At 35.4% G+C, this 14962-nt stretch overlaps 2 protein-coding genes across 3 annotated transcripts; one reads left to right on the plus strand and one right to left on the minus strand.

The window, feature by feature from the left end:
* Window positions 1-687: 687 nt before the first annotated feature.
* LOC122279401 (NADPH-dependent aldo-keto reductase, chloroplastic-like) lies at window positions 688-3632 on the plus strand. 2 transcript variants are annotated; one of them, XM_043090042.1, is made up of 8 exons: window positions 688-900; window positions 1131-1268; window positions 1380-1430; window positions 1888-1964; window positions 2134-2221; window positions 2358-2633; window positions 2910-3155; window positions 3288-3632. In XM_043090042.1, the coding sequence occupies exons 2-8, from the start codon at window positions 1137-1139 to the stop codon at window positions 3372-3374; spliced, it is 957 nt and encodes a 318-aa protein (XP_042945976.1). In that variant the 5' UTR covers window positions 688-900; window positions 1131-1136; the 3' UTR covers window positions 3375-3632. The 2 variants fall into 2 exon arrangements, with proteins under 2 accessions (XP_042945976.1, XP_042945977.1); XM_043090043.1 differs by having other exon boundaries at window positions 1134-1268.
* A 614-nt stretch (window positions 3633-4246) lies between these two features.
* Window positions 4247-13584, minus strand: LOC122279400 (delta-1-pyrroline-5-carboxylate synthase-like). Its single transcript, XM_043090040.1, has 20 exons — window positions 13231-13584; window positions 12091-12162; window positions 11712-11815; window positions 10987-11089; window positions 10648-10809; window positions 9847-10124; window positions 9590-9740; window positions 9237-9401; window positions 9020-9097; window positions 8617-8706; window positions 7483-7569; window positions 7276-7362; window positions 7103-7199; window positions 6923-7026; window positions 6741-6816; window positions 6167-6317; window positions 5994-6062; window positions 4907-4973; window positions 4742-4812; window positions 4247-4578 (listed from the first exon to the last, which is right to left on the minus strand). Exons 1-20 carry the CDS (start codon window positions 13375-13377, stop codon window positions 4500-4502), a joined length of 2238 nt encoding a protein of 745 aa, XP_042945974.1. The 5' UTR covers window positions 13378-13584; the 3' UTR covers window positions 4247-4499.
* Between the last annotated feature and the right edge of the window lie 1378 nt (window positions 13585-14962).

Raw genomic sequence — 14962 nt, forward strand, 5'->3', positions numbered from 1 at the left:
TTGTTGTGGTTGGGATATAATATTAATATTAATATTTGCATACTTAATATTTTAAACCATTAAATGTTTTTTATTTTTATAATCTGTGATTTTATTTTTGAAGATATTAATTTTATTTTTGTGTTATAAGTTTGAATATTAATTATAAAATGTTTTATCATGAATCTAGTTATAATTATAATATATATATATATATAATTATGCTTACATTATAAATGAAATTATATGAATTGGGTCAAAATAAATATACTGGTGATCTCTGTTTATTATACAAAACGGATTGAAACGGATTGTGTTCAAATTAACTTAATAATAATTAATTATTAAATAGATTAAATGGATAGTGTTGTGTCGCCTGTTATTTATATGGTAATGGTAAGTTTTTAAAACTTGATCAATTAAGCATTTAGGTTCAAATGGATAGTAAATTGATAGTGATAGGGTAATAAGCTTATTACAAAAAAATGATAGGATTATTACTATTTTACTACTATTTTGTATTTGATTTTTTTTTAATTTTTAATTTTACTTGATGATTAAGAAAGTAACTATTAGTAAAATTATATATTTTTTTTAATTTTTTCTTAATGACTTAAGATCTTAAAAAAATACTTAAAAGAAAATGATAAAAAAATAAAAAAAATCTTAAGACCTTATAAGCAGTGAATGAGTAGTAAAGCTATCACTACTCGGAAAAATGATAGATCCTACTCATTGATGGATCCTCTTTTGCCGCGAATGCCTCAAGGCTGAGCTATTTTCCAATCATTTCAATGAACGGTTTGGGCATGAACAAACAAACAATCCCCTGTTGCTGTGATTTCGCTCTAAAATTTTGTTCTACCTATTCGCCATTTTAGTTCTCAGATCTCTTTCTTCTGAAACGTCTGCTCAAAACAGGTATAATAGCGTCCTGTCGCCAGTTGGGACGACCATGTATGGCCTTAAAAAACCTAAGAAAAAACAAAAGAATTGATTGCATTTGGAAGTAGGGGTTTCCCATATTATTGTTGTCATTGTTTCTATTTTCTTTCTTTTTTTATATTTTTCCCTTCGTAATGATACTTTATCCTGTTTCTATTTGAAGTTGGCATTGGTCTTTATCATGATTTGGCTATATATCTCTGCAGAAGATTATGGATCAAGAAGCTCGATATGGTCCTTTATATTTTGATCTCAATAACGGAGCTAAAGTTCCCTTTGTTGGTCTTGGAACCTGGAAAGCTCCTCCAGGTGTTGTAGGTGAAGCTGTCATTTCCGCAGTCAAGGTTCCCTTTTTCATATGGGTTCTTGCTTCTTTGATTTCAGAACATTGTATGAGAAAAAAGCGGTATGGTTTAAATTAAATTCCTCAGAGATTGTGTTTCAATTTTATGCAGGCTGGTTATAGGCATATTGACTGTGCTAGTGTATATGACAATGAGAAAGAGGTACCCTTTATTTTCCTACTTTTATATAGGTCGTTTTATGTATGGCCCATGAAATCGTAATTGTTTTCCAACAGTTTTTCTTATATATTCGTTGGTTTATATTTTATCACTGCTAATATTTATTTCTTCTCAACACTAGCTATCTCTAGTTATGAATGCAAATTTACTTGGAGAAAAAAACAAAAACAGAAAAAGAAAAAACTTCGTCAGTTCTTTTTCTAGTATAACACCAAACTATTAAAGTTTTTCGGTTTACCCCTTAAAGCATATCTCTTTCTAAGATTCCCACTTTCCTTTCAGATCCAATCATTAATATCATATTATCTCTTTTCGTTTAAAGCACTAGGTCATTATTATTATTTCAAATTTGGAGACAATTCTGGATAGTTTATGTCTTATCATAAAAAGAGTGAGAGTTTGACGGGATAAGTTTTTGAGTTATGTTGACATGATGCAGGTTGGGGTGGCACTGAAGGAACTATTTTCCTCGGGGGTGGTGCAGCGTAGTGAGATGTTTATCACATCTAAACTTTGGTATCTATTTCATCTCATGCTGGTTTTATTTGATTTTAACCCTTAGATTCTTTCATTTTGATATTATCGAGTAGTTCAGCTCAGTGAATTTTGTTTTGAAGCCCGTATGGTCTTCCTGTTTGTGAAAAGATTATTGGCCTTTCCAGACTAAAAATTGCAATGTTTTCAGGTGTAGTGACCATGCTCCTGAAGACGTCTCAAAGGCTTTGAGTAAGAGTTTGCAAGATCTGCAACTTGAATACATTGATCTCTATCTTGTATGTCCTTAGCACTCAATGAAAAATTTCCTCTGGTTTATGTGCGCCTTTTTGTTCTGCATTTATTAAGAGCTAGATCAACTGCAATGACTGAAGGGTTTAAAATGATTTTGGAATATACGATGTTGTGCTACAGATTCATTGGCCAATTAGGACAAAACCAGGCTCACGAGGCTTTGACCCTGAAGTCATGGCTCCCTTGTGTCTTCCAGAGACATGGAATGCAATGGAGGGCCTTTACTCATCCGGTCAGGCACGCGCAATTGGAGTCAGCAACTTTTCCACGAAGAAGCTGCAAGACTTGCTCAAATATGCAAAAGTTCCACCTGCAGTCAATCAAGTGGAATGCCACCCTGTCTGGCAGCAGCCTGCTCTTCATAACTTGTGCAAATCAACTGGCGTTCTCCTCTCGGTATTACTTTCATTAGAGCAATGATACTCTTCATCTTGAATCTTGTCATTTTAGTCACACTCAATGTGGCACATAGATTCATATGTCAACCACTTCAATGGTTGCCACTTGAAACATGCAATATGGTAAGTGTGACTAGAGATGACAAAATTAAGGTTCAAAAACGACATTTCTCTGTTCATTTTGTAACTAAATTCATCACCATTAGACATTTAGCGTAATTTACAGGCTGAGACTTTGCTCTTGGTGTGATATTAATGCAATTTCTCTTTCCAGGCCTATTCTCCTCTAGGATCCCCGGGGTCATGGGTAAAGGGGGAAGTGTTGAAGGAACCAATACTGATTGAAATTGCTGAAAAGCTTAACAAGTCGCCAGCACAAGTAGCTCTGCGATGGGGTATCCAGAGCGGTCACAGTGTCCTACCAAAGAGTGTAAATGAATCTAGGATCAAGGAGAATTTGAGTTTATTTGAATGGTGCATTCCTCCAGAACTCTTCTCAAAATTATCAGGAATCCACCAGGTATTATATAATTATATGCACACGCATCCAAACAATGCATGTGTTCACAAGCTTAATTGTATGCTTAATTACATCTGTACACAGTATAGTTGAAGACAAAACTTGTTTTTACACTATTGGTGTGTGATGCAGCAAAGGCTCCTCCGAGGTGATTTTGCCATCCATGAGAGTTGCAGTCCTTACAAAAGCCTCCAAGAACTGTGGGATGGTGAAATATGAGACCATAAACCAACTCTCACTTTTATTTGGTCGAACAAATTACTCGGGAGATTCTTTTCTTTCCTTGAAAACCAAAAATCTCATGCTGTATGTTTGGTTACTAGTACTTCAAAAGATTATAGCTTTCCTTTGGATTTTCATTTCTACGAACGTGTTTGACTTTTCTGCAAGACAATGATGCAGATACAAATCCAAAGAAGATTTGACTGAATTCAACTGCTCATTTATTTGGCCTAATAAAAAGCGCCTTTTCATTTATTTGGTTTTTCCAGTGGTAGAGTTTAATACAAGACCTCTTGCAACTATGATTTGCAGTTAAAAGTGGTAAACTTTGGATATAATCAGCAAATGCTTTTCACAAAATGACTTAGCACCTGTATGTTTATTGGTGAAGCTCCAATAATAATCTTTTGCAAATACTCTGTTCTTTGGGGATTAAGTAGCAGGGTCGTTTTGGTTTCATTTGGAGAGATTCTGAAACTTGTTATCCTGTCCCAATTATCTAAACAGTGAATGAAAACTTGTGAGTTTATATTTCAGGCGGGCTGGGGTATGGCAAAGTAGCCTACCCTGCTAGTAGTCAATCATCTCTAGGTGGCAGTGTGCTACATGTCATGCAAAAAATGCTATATTCCCCGTAATCTGTATTCAAATGGCTATCACTAATGCTTCAGTGGATTGGTTACCAAAAACCAAACAATCTCATCTCATCTCATCTAATTATTACAAATTTTTCAAATTTCCATACAAAATATAATAAACAATTCAACTTTTTCAAATCTCAATACAAAACTAACATTAAAAAATTATATTATAATAATATTTTATTTATTACTATTCAAAATATCTCATCTCATCTTATCTGAACTACGTAACCAAATGGTGATATCCTTTTCCATCCATTATGGAAAATCATTCATTTAAAAAAGATACTTAAATCAGTTTTTCCAACAAGAATGATTCCAGTTATTAGAATCTGGAATAGGGAAAAAAATATATGTTCTTCTATCATTATATTACAGTACATATCTCAGAAGCATTGGGATATTATAGCTAAACCGAAAGTAAGACATGATGGCATGTCAAGGGAAACAGCTGCAAGTTCCAGTGTCCTGTACAGATAAGCTAGGATTGTTTCAGAACCTTGTGCGTGTAGCTAACCCCTTTATCACCATCCACCACCTGCCCGCACCCTCGCAGAATCCTGGTTTAAAATAGAGGATTAGCCATAACAAAAGGAACATAAATTAAATTTTTACAGAGCATTGACATTGAATTCTGAGATCTTATGCTTGATCATATCATGACAAGTGTTATTCATGTCAGTAAATCGTAGTGTAAATAAAAAACATGCAGAATTCTCATACCATCGTGTTGTTAGTAGTCCTTCTACTCCGACAGGACCTCGAGCATGAATCCGGCTCGTACTTATACCAACCTGCTCATAAATTAATTATAACCAACAGATTGAAATGGAGAGAAAGCAAAGCAAATTTTTCTTAAAGCACGATGACAGTTGAAGATCCTATTACCTCTGCACCAAGTCCAAAGCGTGCTCCATCACAGAATCGTGTACTTGCATTATGGAACACTGCAGCACTGTAGATGGGAAAGCAAGATTGCAACGAGAACATAAAAGGAGTGCAAAAATGGAAAAACATTATAACCACCATCGATATAAAGATGCCCTTATCATTCTGACAATGGGTTTCTGAAGCCATCGCCTCAGAAGAATTCCCTTACAAATATCTGTACAAAGGCATTTTTGGAGGCATCATTTTCCCTACTCCTACTACGGTGGTGAAAACAGACTTTGAACAGCAGATCCTACCATAAGGGAGGGAAAATAGGATAGAAGATATTGAAATTGGAAGTTAAGGTAGGGAGTTTCGAAGGTTGGCAAGACTTGAAAGACTCTAGATATAATCTGAAAGATGAAAACTGATGAAAAAAATACACAATCTTATGTTGTTGTGAGAAAACCTCCCTATCCCAAAGATCTACATTTCTTGGCGAGTGGAGATTATAGTACCTGTACGACCTTAATCTCTAAAGTTCATTTAGAAAGTCCATAGGACCTTTCAGAAAGTCCAGGAGCGAAATCATAGTCTTAATAGAATTGAAAATAATAATCTAAGGAAAAAGGAAAGGCAATCATCAAAGTGAAATGAAAGGTTGTAATCCAGATTCCAGACTAACTAAATTACCGAAGCTAAGCTGAGGAGTGGACCGGCTGTAAGAGACTAGAGGCCCAACAACTTTGGTAGGAGTAGTGAAAATAACAATGGTGTTGCTGCTACTTACAGAAAAAATAGGGAAAGAGATACTTCTTGAATTGGTTTCTGAATTTCTGGACAATGTTCAAATCTGCTACTATGAAGGGTATGACGTAATATTATGAACTTAGAAAATCAAGTTTGGTGAATAAGAACTGCATGAGCAATGATGATATCGATGTGATGGGGGTTCCTTAGTGATTGCTGGGATTCCAAAATAACACCATTTCAATGCTTTTCAAGGTTTTCTTTTGGGTATTATACTGTGTGCTTACTTCTCAATTGCAATATCCTATTTATTCTCTCTTTCATAAACTGATCAGTTGGCAAAATGCAAGGCTACCTGTCAACTTGGCGCAGGAAAGCTTCAGCAACTTCAATATCTTCAGTAATGATGCAATCAGTATGAGCACTACATTGAGGTAGAGAGAGAATTAGAAACACTAATTACAACCTTCACCTATTTATGTACAAACAGAAACTCAAGAAAATGAAATCTGAGGGATTCCAACTTGCCTCCCATGTTGATTGATGTGGTCAATGGCAGCAAACACATCATCTACTATTTCAATTGTGCAAGCCATTGAGCTGTATTCATGATGCAACGAACTAGCTTCTGCTATATTCAACAAATTGCTGGCTCTCGGCCCACCATATAGAGTAACAGCTGTGCAACAGATGAACTTGCATTAGAGGAGAATCCCTATAATTCGGTATAGCACCAAAGTCCCTTTTTCAAAAGGATGCTGGCAATTTCAGAGACTACTACATGATCAAAACACTTGCAGGGCGTGTGCCAAATAAAATCCAGACAATTCAACAGCTGGTTGGTCCAGTTCAATTTTAAAATCATTGTTGGCATTGTTCAACTCCTGTTAATGAGTTTTTAACCACAAATAAAATATTTAAAATTCTCATGCAACCTAGGCCAAGCTACAAAAACCTAGGTCCATTGATGCTATCTAGAAATCAAGAAAGCTGTCAAATTAACAGAAGTATTTCATGAAAATTGTTTAAACACCAAGCTATATAGCTTATGACATGAACTCACTTCTTAAAAAGATGGTCCTTAAATAGACAAAAGCCATACCTTCCGATCGGAGTGCAAGGAGAAGTTCATTGAGTGCACCTTCACTTACCAAATCTTTGTGCACAAGAAGCGTTTCCTGAGAATTGCATAGTACATAAATCCAAGAGAGTGTAACAAATCAAAGATGTAGTGAAGATTATTCTGTAACAGTTCTGGAAAGCAAACAGAAAAACTGAAAATACCATTGCATTACAGGCTGCAGGATAATCCAGCTTTGCATCGTGAAGAATGTGTTTCGCCATATCTATATTAGCTGACTTATCAACATAAATATGACAAACTCCATCTGCATGGTAAATATAGCAGCTTTACTTGAAGCTCTATTTTACTAAATTAAAAATTAGTCATTCTATTCTTCTTACCAGCATGACCAAGAACAGGAATTTTTGTCGAACTCTTGATTTTAGAAACGAGCTTATTACTGCCTCTAGGGATCACAAGATCTATCACATCATCAAGCTGTCACACAATAAAATAAGTTAAATAATGTCTTTTTCTATACAGAACCATAATAGTATCGAATGTCAGTACACACCTTCAGCAGATCAGGAATCTCCTCTCTGGAAGTCACAAGTCCAATAAGTTTGCTACCTACGCTACCTGGGATTGCTGAAGTAATGACCTATGGATGCAAAGAAAAGGAATAAGAAATAGTGAAACAATAGCTTGAACAAAGGAAAAGCAAATAATGCTACACTCCAACTTGATCAAGAAGAAATTGCATGAACTTCTGGAACCAAACCTTGTGCAATGCCGCATTTGAATGCTTGGCTTCTTTTCCTCCTTTAAGCAGTAGACCATTCCCACTTCGAATTGCAAGTGAAGCTATCTATTAAATTATTATAGAAAGGAAAATGGTAACTATCAAGATAATATGGAAAACAAGTAGCAAAACCTTTGTAGACATAAGCTTAAAGCTCAACCAGTTGTCATATGACAAATGTTAGATTAGTCCTCCCAGCTCACCAACTGGACTGAACAATTATATAATAACAATAACAACAACAATAATAGCACCACCACCACCAACAATAACAACGAAAAAAGATGATGATGATGTTAACATACCAAATAGATTAGAAGTTTTCTAACAGGTGAGTATGAGTCTATGTTGCATGAGAATTGTGCATATGGCATAGAAAATCACTTCTAACAAGATCAGTGTTCATTCTAGTGTATTGATGAAATCACTGGACACCAAAAACAAAGGCTTGCAAATGAAAATAAAAAAGTCATTCCAATTAGCAGTAGATTTTAGGTCTTCAAGTACCTAGGATAAAGTCTTCTGGGATTTTTGTTCATATTTATCTGTTAAGAGTTGTAGGAACGATCTAATTACTTTAAGCAAGTCAGTGTTCATTTTAGTGCATTAATAAAATCACTGGGGCCATTTGGTTCATATTATATTAAAGTATGGTCAGATTTAGTTGATCAAAATACCTTGAAAATTTCATTAAGGTTCATTCTAGTGTATTGATGAAAGAAATCACATATTTGGTTCATTCTATATTAAAGCATGGTCAGATTTAGTTGATCTTTTAGCTTGAAGATTTCATTAGGGTTGACACAAGAAGTTTTGCTCGGCTTATGGCCTGACTGAGACACATCATTCCCAAGACACACATCATTCCCTGCAATTCCTTTCCAAGAAAGTCCACAAGACACATCATTCGCAAGACACACACCATTCCCTGCAATTCCTTTCCAAGAAAGTCCATGACAATCATTCAATGTTTAGGGAAAGTGATGAGCAAGTTCTGCCCAATAAAACAGAATGAACCATTCAGATAAAATTTTTGTTTAAGAGAGTCGTCTTCAGCATCCTTAGCAATTATGAATGCTGTAGGGTTTGATAATAAGGGATCCTGACTTTCACCTGTACCAGGGCATCGGGTCGAGACTCAAAAACAACCAGGAGGACACCCAAAGGACTTGTTGTTTTCTCTAAGGTGAGCCCATCTGCAAGCTGGATGCAAAAGCAGTCATCAGAAGTGCCAATGTAAGTACCAAATGACCTAATGATACTCAAATATGCATCAAATGTTGTTGAAAGAAAAACATATGCATGATTTTCACATCTACCCAGATGATTATAGTTCAAATCCTTAACCTCCCTTGGAAGCAACATGACTCAATTTCAAAGAATTTCTAATTTATTATCATATATGGTTGAAATACTTCTGGATTGACAAATCTCCTTTTTTTTAAAAAAAAAAAAAAAAAACCTTATCCACGTTTGGTTCTATTTACCAAATCAACAAAGCTCTAAGAGTACTGACCTCTGTTCTACTTAAAACACGAGCAATGGGTTCTTCCATCTCTGCAAGTTTGCGAACAGATTTTGCAAGACTAGAGATCTGAACAATACAATGACTAAATGAGACAACCTTCTAAAAGTATATAGAACATCATTAGAAAATTACACGAAAGAAGAGTCTAAATAGATGTTCAAATTCATCGTCAAAATTCCAATGACTGTACGCAACAAGCACTTGCCTTCCTTGGAGTCAGGGCCAAACGAGATATTAGTGACTTCTCATATCCAGCCAACAGTGCAGCAGAAACATCAGCTTCATTCTCAACCATAATCATACTTTCATTAGCCTCCAGGGCATCCGCTATGTCCAGCAGGATTTTCCTCCTTTCTTGAGGTTGTTGGGCCTGCAGTGAAGCGATCAAGAAAACATGCCAAAGCTGTCAATATAAACTTCCTCCATGATATACAACAGATTTTAAGCATCCAGAATGTTCACAAGTACATAAGATGAAACTCGAACCCCCGAGGGAATTTATAGTGATATAAGACACACCAGCTGGTTTTGACACTTGAGAAAACAAGATGTTACTACCTGAAGCCGTCTAGAACATTCCCGTGCGGCAGCTGCCATGCTACGTGCACCAACTTCTCTGGCTAAAGTCCATAAATGCGCGTCTTTATGAAAGAGGGTACCAAGATGCTCTCCTTGAAGAACTTTTATTACGTTGTCCGTGGCATAACCACTTCAAAGAAGTTCAAAATCAATATAGAGTGACCAAGAACATCACATAACATCCAACATTTTAACATCTAAACCATGACTTAGATAACTATATGATGAAATAATACCTTGTGATAACAACAGGTATGCCAGCATCAGCTGCACATACAGCAGCTTCAACTTTAGCAGTCATACCTCCCCTTCCCAACCTGGACTTGTGTCCAAATGTGATTTCTCCTTGATGTTTCATTTTTATATATGTATGAATTAGCTTTGATCTTGGGTCACTCGGAGGACAACTATATAGGCCCTCCACATCGCTCAACATTACAAGGAGGTCAGCTTTTAGTTCTGAAGCCAATAACCCTGCCAAACTGTCATTATCCCAAAATATACCAGAAGAATCCTGCATTTATTATTATGATCAGAATAAAGAGGCATATTATAAAGGGAATAACATAAAGGATTTGAAAAATAATAGCAAAAATAGGCATATAGAATGATCATGAAGGGAGCCCAACAAGGGCATTAGCATTTGTGGGCATTGGGGTGGTTTGTTTCCTTTCACTAATTTGGGCACTACATACATGAATTCCCATAGATAGTTATGGATCAAGCCCCATGTGGCCAGCCCAGTTTAAAATGTGACTGGAGACTGCATGGAACCAAAACAGCCATAGGTGACTAGTTTCTTAGCTTTGCTTAGAAATTGACAAGATTTGGAAGCCGAAAGGCGACAGGCAATAAGTGCGGCCCTTATTTAATGATAACAAGAACTAGCAGAAATAACCGAAAAAACACAAAATATATTTTCACAGCCAAATATCCCTTACCCAAGGGGAATAACGGAAAGGAAAAAGATCACGAGCAACTTGTAGAATAAAAGTGAAATCTCAAATGCTAATTCAGATACAATAGGAGTTGCTTACCTGGTATGGTGCTTTCTTAGTACTCACTGCATCATTCTCGTTGAAAATAGGAATAACCCTCAAACCCAATAATGAGTTGACAGTATCAGAAAGTTGCTTTCTAAAACCTTCATCCCTGAAAACACTATCGGTAACAAGGAGTTGAGAAGAAGTCACATCAAGCTGCATACAGAAGAGACCCATATAAGTACAATTCAGTCCATAGAAAAAGCGAGGTAAAAAACAAAGTGTGGAGTGTGAAAATTGTTATATATTTCCTAACATGCTAATGCATGTGTGTAGTTAGGAAAATCTCGACATAAACATTTTTCTTAAGTAAATTCAGTATGACATAGATACCTGGCTGAACATGGTGTCATAAAGAGCCATGAGACTACTCTGCCCAACAGCTGCACAAGCCTTTCCATCAAATTCATTTTGTGGACTTTGCAGATCAGCAAAGCTGCAAAACATGAACGGATTCTTTTCAGGCAAGGCACTCTATTTGCAGTTTCTTTAATACCCACCTCCAAAAAAATTAATAATTGTAGAGGGTATATGTACGTGAAATCCACCACTCTGGAGGGAGACAGAGGGACAGTGAGAAAAGAAGGATGATAACAAGAGAATAACGGGATGCTACAGTTTTTTTTTTTTTTTTGAATTGGCACTAGGTGTCCAGGAAAACAGCGTTCCGACTAATCCTGGGGTGTACAGATTCGCTATACTCCATCCTAGATTTTGTCATCCCTAATCAGATCAGCTATGTGGCACATTTTAAGTAGTTTTATATATTAACAACTTAAATAAAAAGCTACTTAAGATGAATCACGGCTAATGATGTGACTAAAGAGGACAAAATCTAGGATTAAGAAAAGAGCTTTACCTTCAGAAAACAAATGTCCATAATTAAAGATAACAAGACAACATTTGCTTGCTTCTAATATTTTGTACGAATAGCAGTACTGGTATCCCCCTCAAATTTCAGTTCAGAAGACATTCAATTGTAATTACTTCCATTGGAAGAGGCCGATTTCAATTCTGTGTGCGCCTGTGTGTTAAAAGAAAATAGAAATAGTAAGGACCTGCTGTTGGCCACTTTTCTGTATCTAAGCCTCTGTCGTCCAACTCCAACTGCGCCTGAAGTAACCAAAATAACCTCATATCCTCGAGAGTTTAATTCTTTAAGCTGCAAGGATTTCATTGGAAAATGTTATATAATCAGCTGCACCAACTATAGTTTTTATGGGATTGCATGCATTAGTAATAAGTTCTCTTTTCAGAATTCGTTGAACAGCTTGCCATGATCACACCAACAAAACTGCCTCTTCCTAGTTTCTTTTTCCATTCAATTATGTTTTCTCTTTTTTCATTCACAGCATAGACTTCCTCTCCAAAAGCACGCAAGATTTTGAAAATCCGTTCTCTAATTTTAAAAAAGGATTCATGCTAAGACCAACGTACCTGCTCACAGAGAGCTCCTAGTCTTCCTAGTGCCAGTCTTCCATCAGCTCGGGTAACCACTGCTGTTCCGACCTTCAATGATGCAGACAAAAACAACAAGAATCAGCAAATCTCATTTAAGCCATAATTAATTATCAGAAGTTTCTCTTTTTTCTTTTCCCCTTCGGTAAATCTCGGAGTTTCTTCTATATATGGAGGAAATAAAAAATGCTTCATATGATGTTTATGCATGTCAAGAAATTTATGTAATATTTGCTGCTCAGTTAAACATCTTTCAATTCATTTGTCTACTATTAAAAGTATTCATAGACCTCCAATCGTGAGTCAATCGTGCAAGGAGGTAGCTAGAATTGTATTCTAGTCTTCTCAAGCAATAATCTTTCTAATAACACATACCAAAAAAAAAAAAAGTAGAAGTACTTGAATCTTCTCAAGGTGTATCTGGAAGATGAAACTTGCCCTGGCAATTACAATTGGAACATCTTCGATCTATTTTTCTATTTTGTCGCATTATCTCCAACTCACAGAAAAGGCCCAACATTATAAGCAATGCTCAAAAAGCCTTGCGTCTTCATCATTACCGTCACCATTAAACTAAAGAAGAAAATATCACAAAGATCACATGAAATAGGAGTATGAGGTTCTGCGCATGCAATCGCAGCCCATAGGAAAAGTCAAAAAGTTCATTAATATCATATCAAGTTAAAGGCAAATGGATTTTTCCTTTTATTTAGAAAAGATTTGATCTTTTAAATTGTAACTTGGCACATATATAATCTCGCTAGCTACCATAAATAATTTGTGGGTTCAAGGTTTGACCCCCGAATGAGAAAACGATATTAAGAACACTCTCAATTCTGGGGAGACAAACGGAGTTGAAGTGACAATTTTCTGCGCCATGACAATGTTCTCAATGCTCATGCAAAATCAATACATAATTGGTGCAAACTACAGAAAAGCACGAAAGGCCTAACTACAAAAGTGAAAATATTGGTGCAAACAGACATAAGACTGCCAAAGCAAATGCCAAGAACAGTGGAACACAGCCCCAAATATACTAAAAACAAAAGAACAAAAAAATAAATTAGAAGCAAAAGTTGAGTAGTGCAGAGAATAATATCGCGTGTTTCCATACGTAACCTTAACGATAAGACGCTTAACATTCTTGACAAACTCCCGAGTAGGATCCATGGAGTCGACTAACGAACGACTTATGTCGAATGGGATGCAGCGAGCCGAGTCTGAAAGAGTCATGGAGAGAGAGCGATGGTTATTCTTTTCGTTCATTGCAAGAGATTAATGATTAGCATACGAATGGCTGTGAAGAAGTTGGCTCAGAGACAAACTCCTTTTCTGCACGCTACTTGAGATTCACGTGGTGTTGGACTGTTGGTTTTGAGTCCAAAACAACAGATCCACAACAACACCAATAAAAGAAGCAGAAGTAGAGGGGTGTTGGATGATAGCAGATTTGAATTCAAAATTAGCGAGTTTATTTCTACAAATATGATAAGATATGAATCATCCAAAACCAGTTTTAACAAAATACATAGACCTGGCGATGAATTAGCTAATTCTAGATATCATGAGATCTCGTTCACTTTGACTACTCGGGTTTTTAGCTCTTAATAGGTGAGGATTACTCACTTTAAGACGTTGAGTTGTGCCTAACTTCTTATACTTTAAGAGATATTTTATTATCAAGCTGGGGATACAACAATAAGATTTAAATTTTAAAATTTATTTTTTAAATAAAATTATATCATGTAAGCACATTACTAGTTATGTGTGCTCTACACACCAGTTTAATAATATAATTTTATCATACGTTAATATAGTTTTTTCTATGAACTTAGTTCCTTCAATTTCTTTAATCCTTAGACTCAATATTATAAAACTTATTTCTCTTACTTGTGTAAATAAAATTTAGATTTTTTTTTTTTAAATAACCAATTAGTAGAATAACAAGAGTTATTCAATATTTACAACTCGATTTGAGTTTCAAAAAATTGTGGCATATTTTATATATATATGTGTGTGTGTGTAAATATGTGTGTTTAAATAAAATGATACAAATGACAAATCACATATTGATGTGTGGTATGAGAATAATGAATATCATCTCTCTCTCTATATATATATAGACGAATGGTATATAAATGAATATTGGAATACTGAATATCCGAGTAATGTTAGATACAGTCTTAATTATGGTGTAGAAGTTTTACACATTCTTCTTTTAAAAAAAGTTAGTGTGCAAAAGCATACCCTCTATTTAATTGACATGACAAAACTTGATTTGTTAGAGATTATTTTAATTTCACTTTTTCTAACAAATCAAGTCTTATCGTGTCAATTAAATGGAGTGCGTGCTTTTGTATACCAACTTCTAAATAGATTTTTTCTTAAAAAATATTTTTTTTATGTAAATTCTAAATTTATTTATTTTTTAAATATAATATAAAATTTATATATCTTAAAATTGTAAATAATATTATTATTAACCATCCATCACTCTGAAAATAAACATGAAGTTTAGAAGTATCCTACCCCATTTTCAGGGATGGACAGATGGTCGACTTAGAACGATCCTAAGCGGGTCCCTATATTTAGCAATATGATTTGTAAGCTCCTTACATGCATCTAAGTCGTACACGTGAGTTTTGTTCTTTACCAAAAAGACATTTTCAATTCTGCAAATCTCTCAGTATCGGGAGAAAGGAAAAGACTTTTATACTTTACGTGCATGTGAAGTGTCCTAGTCGTGCCCTATTTCTTCTCATGCTAATGCGGCCCGTTCCTCTCCCGATGATCTCGGCTCTTCCTTCTTCCATCTATGGTACTGCAAAGTTCTCTCGATCTCCTTTTATTC

Source organism: Carya illinoinensis, chromosome 10 (assembly GCF_018687715.1).
Source record: "Carya illinoinensis cultivar Pawnee chromosome 10, C.illinoinensisPawnee_v1, whole genome shotgun sequence".
NCBI classification, from domain to species: Eukaryota; Viridiplantae; Streptophyta; class Magnoliopsida; order Fagales; family Juglandaceae; genus Carya; species Carya illinoinensis.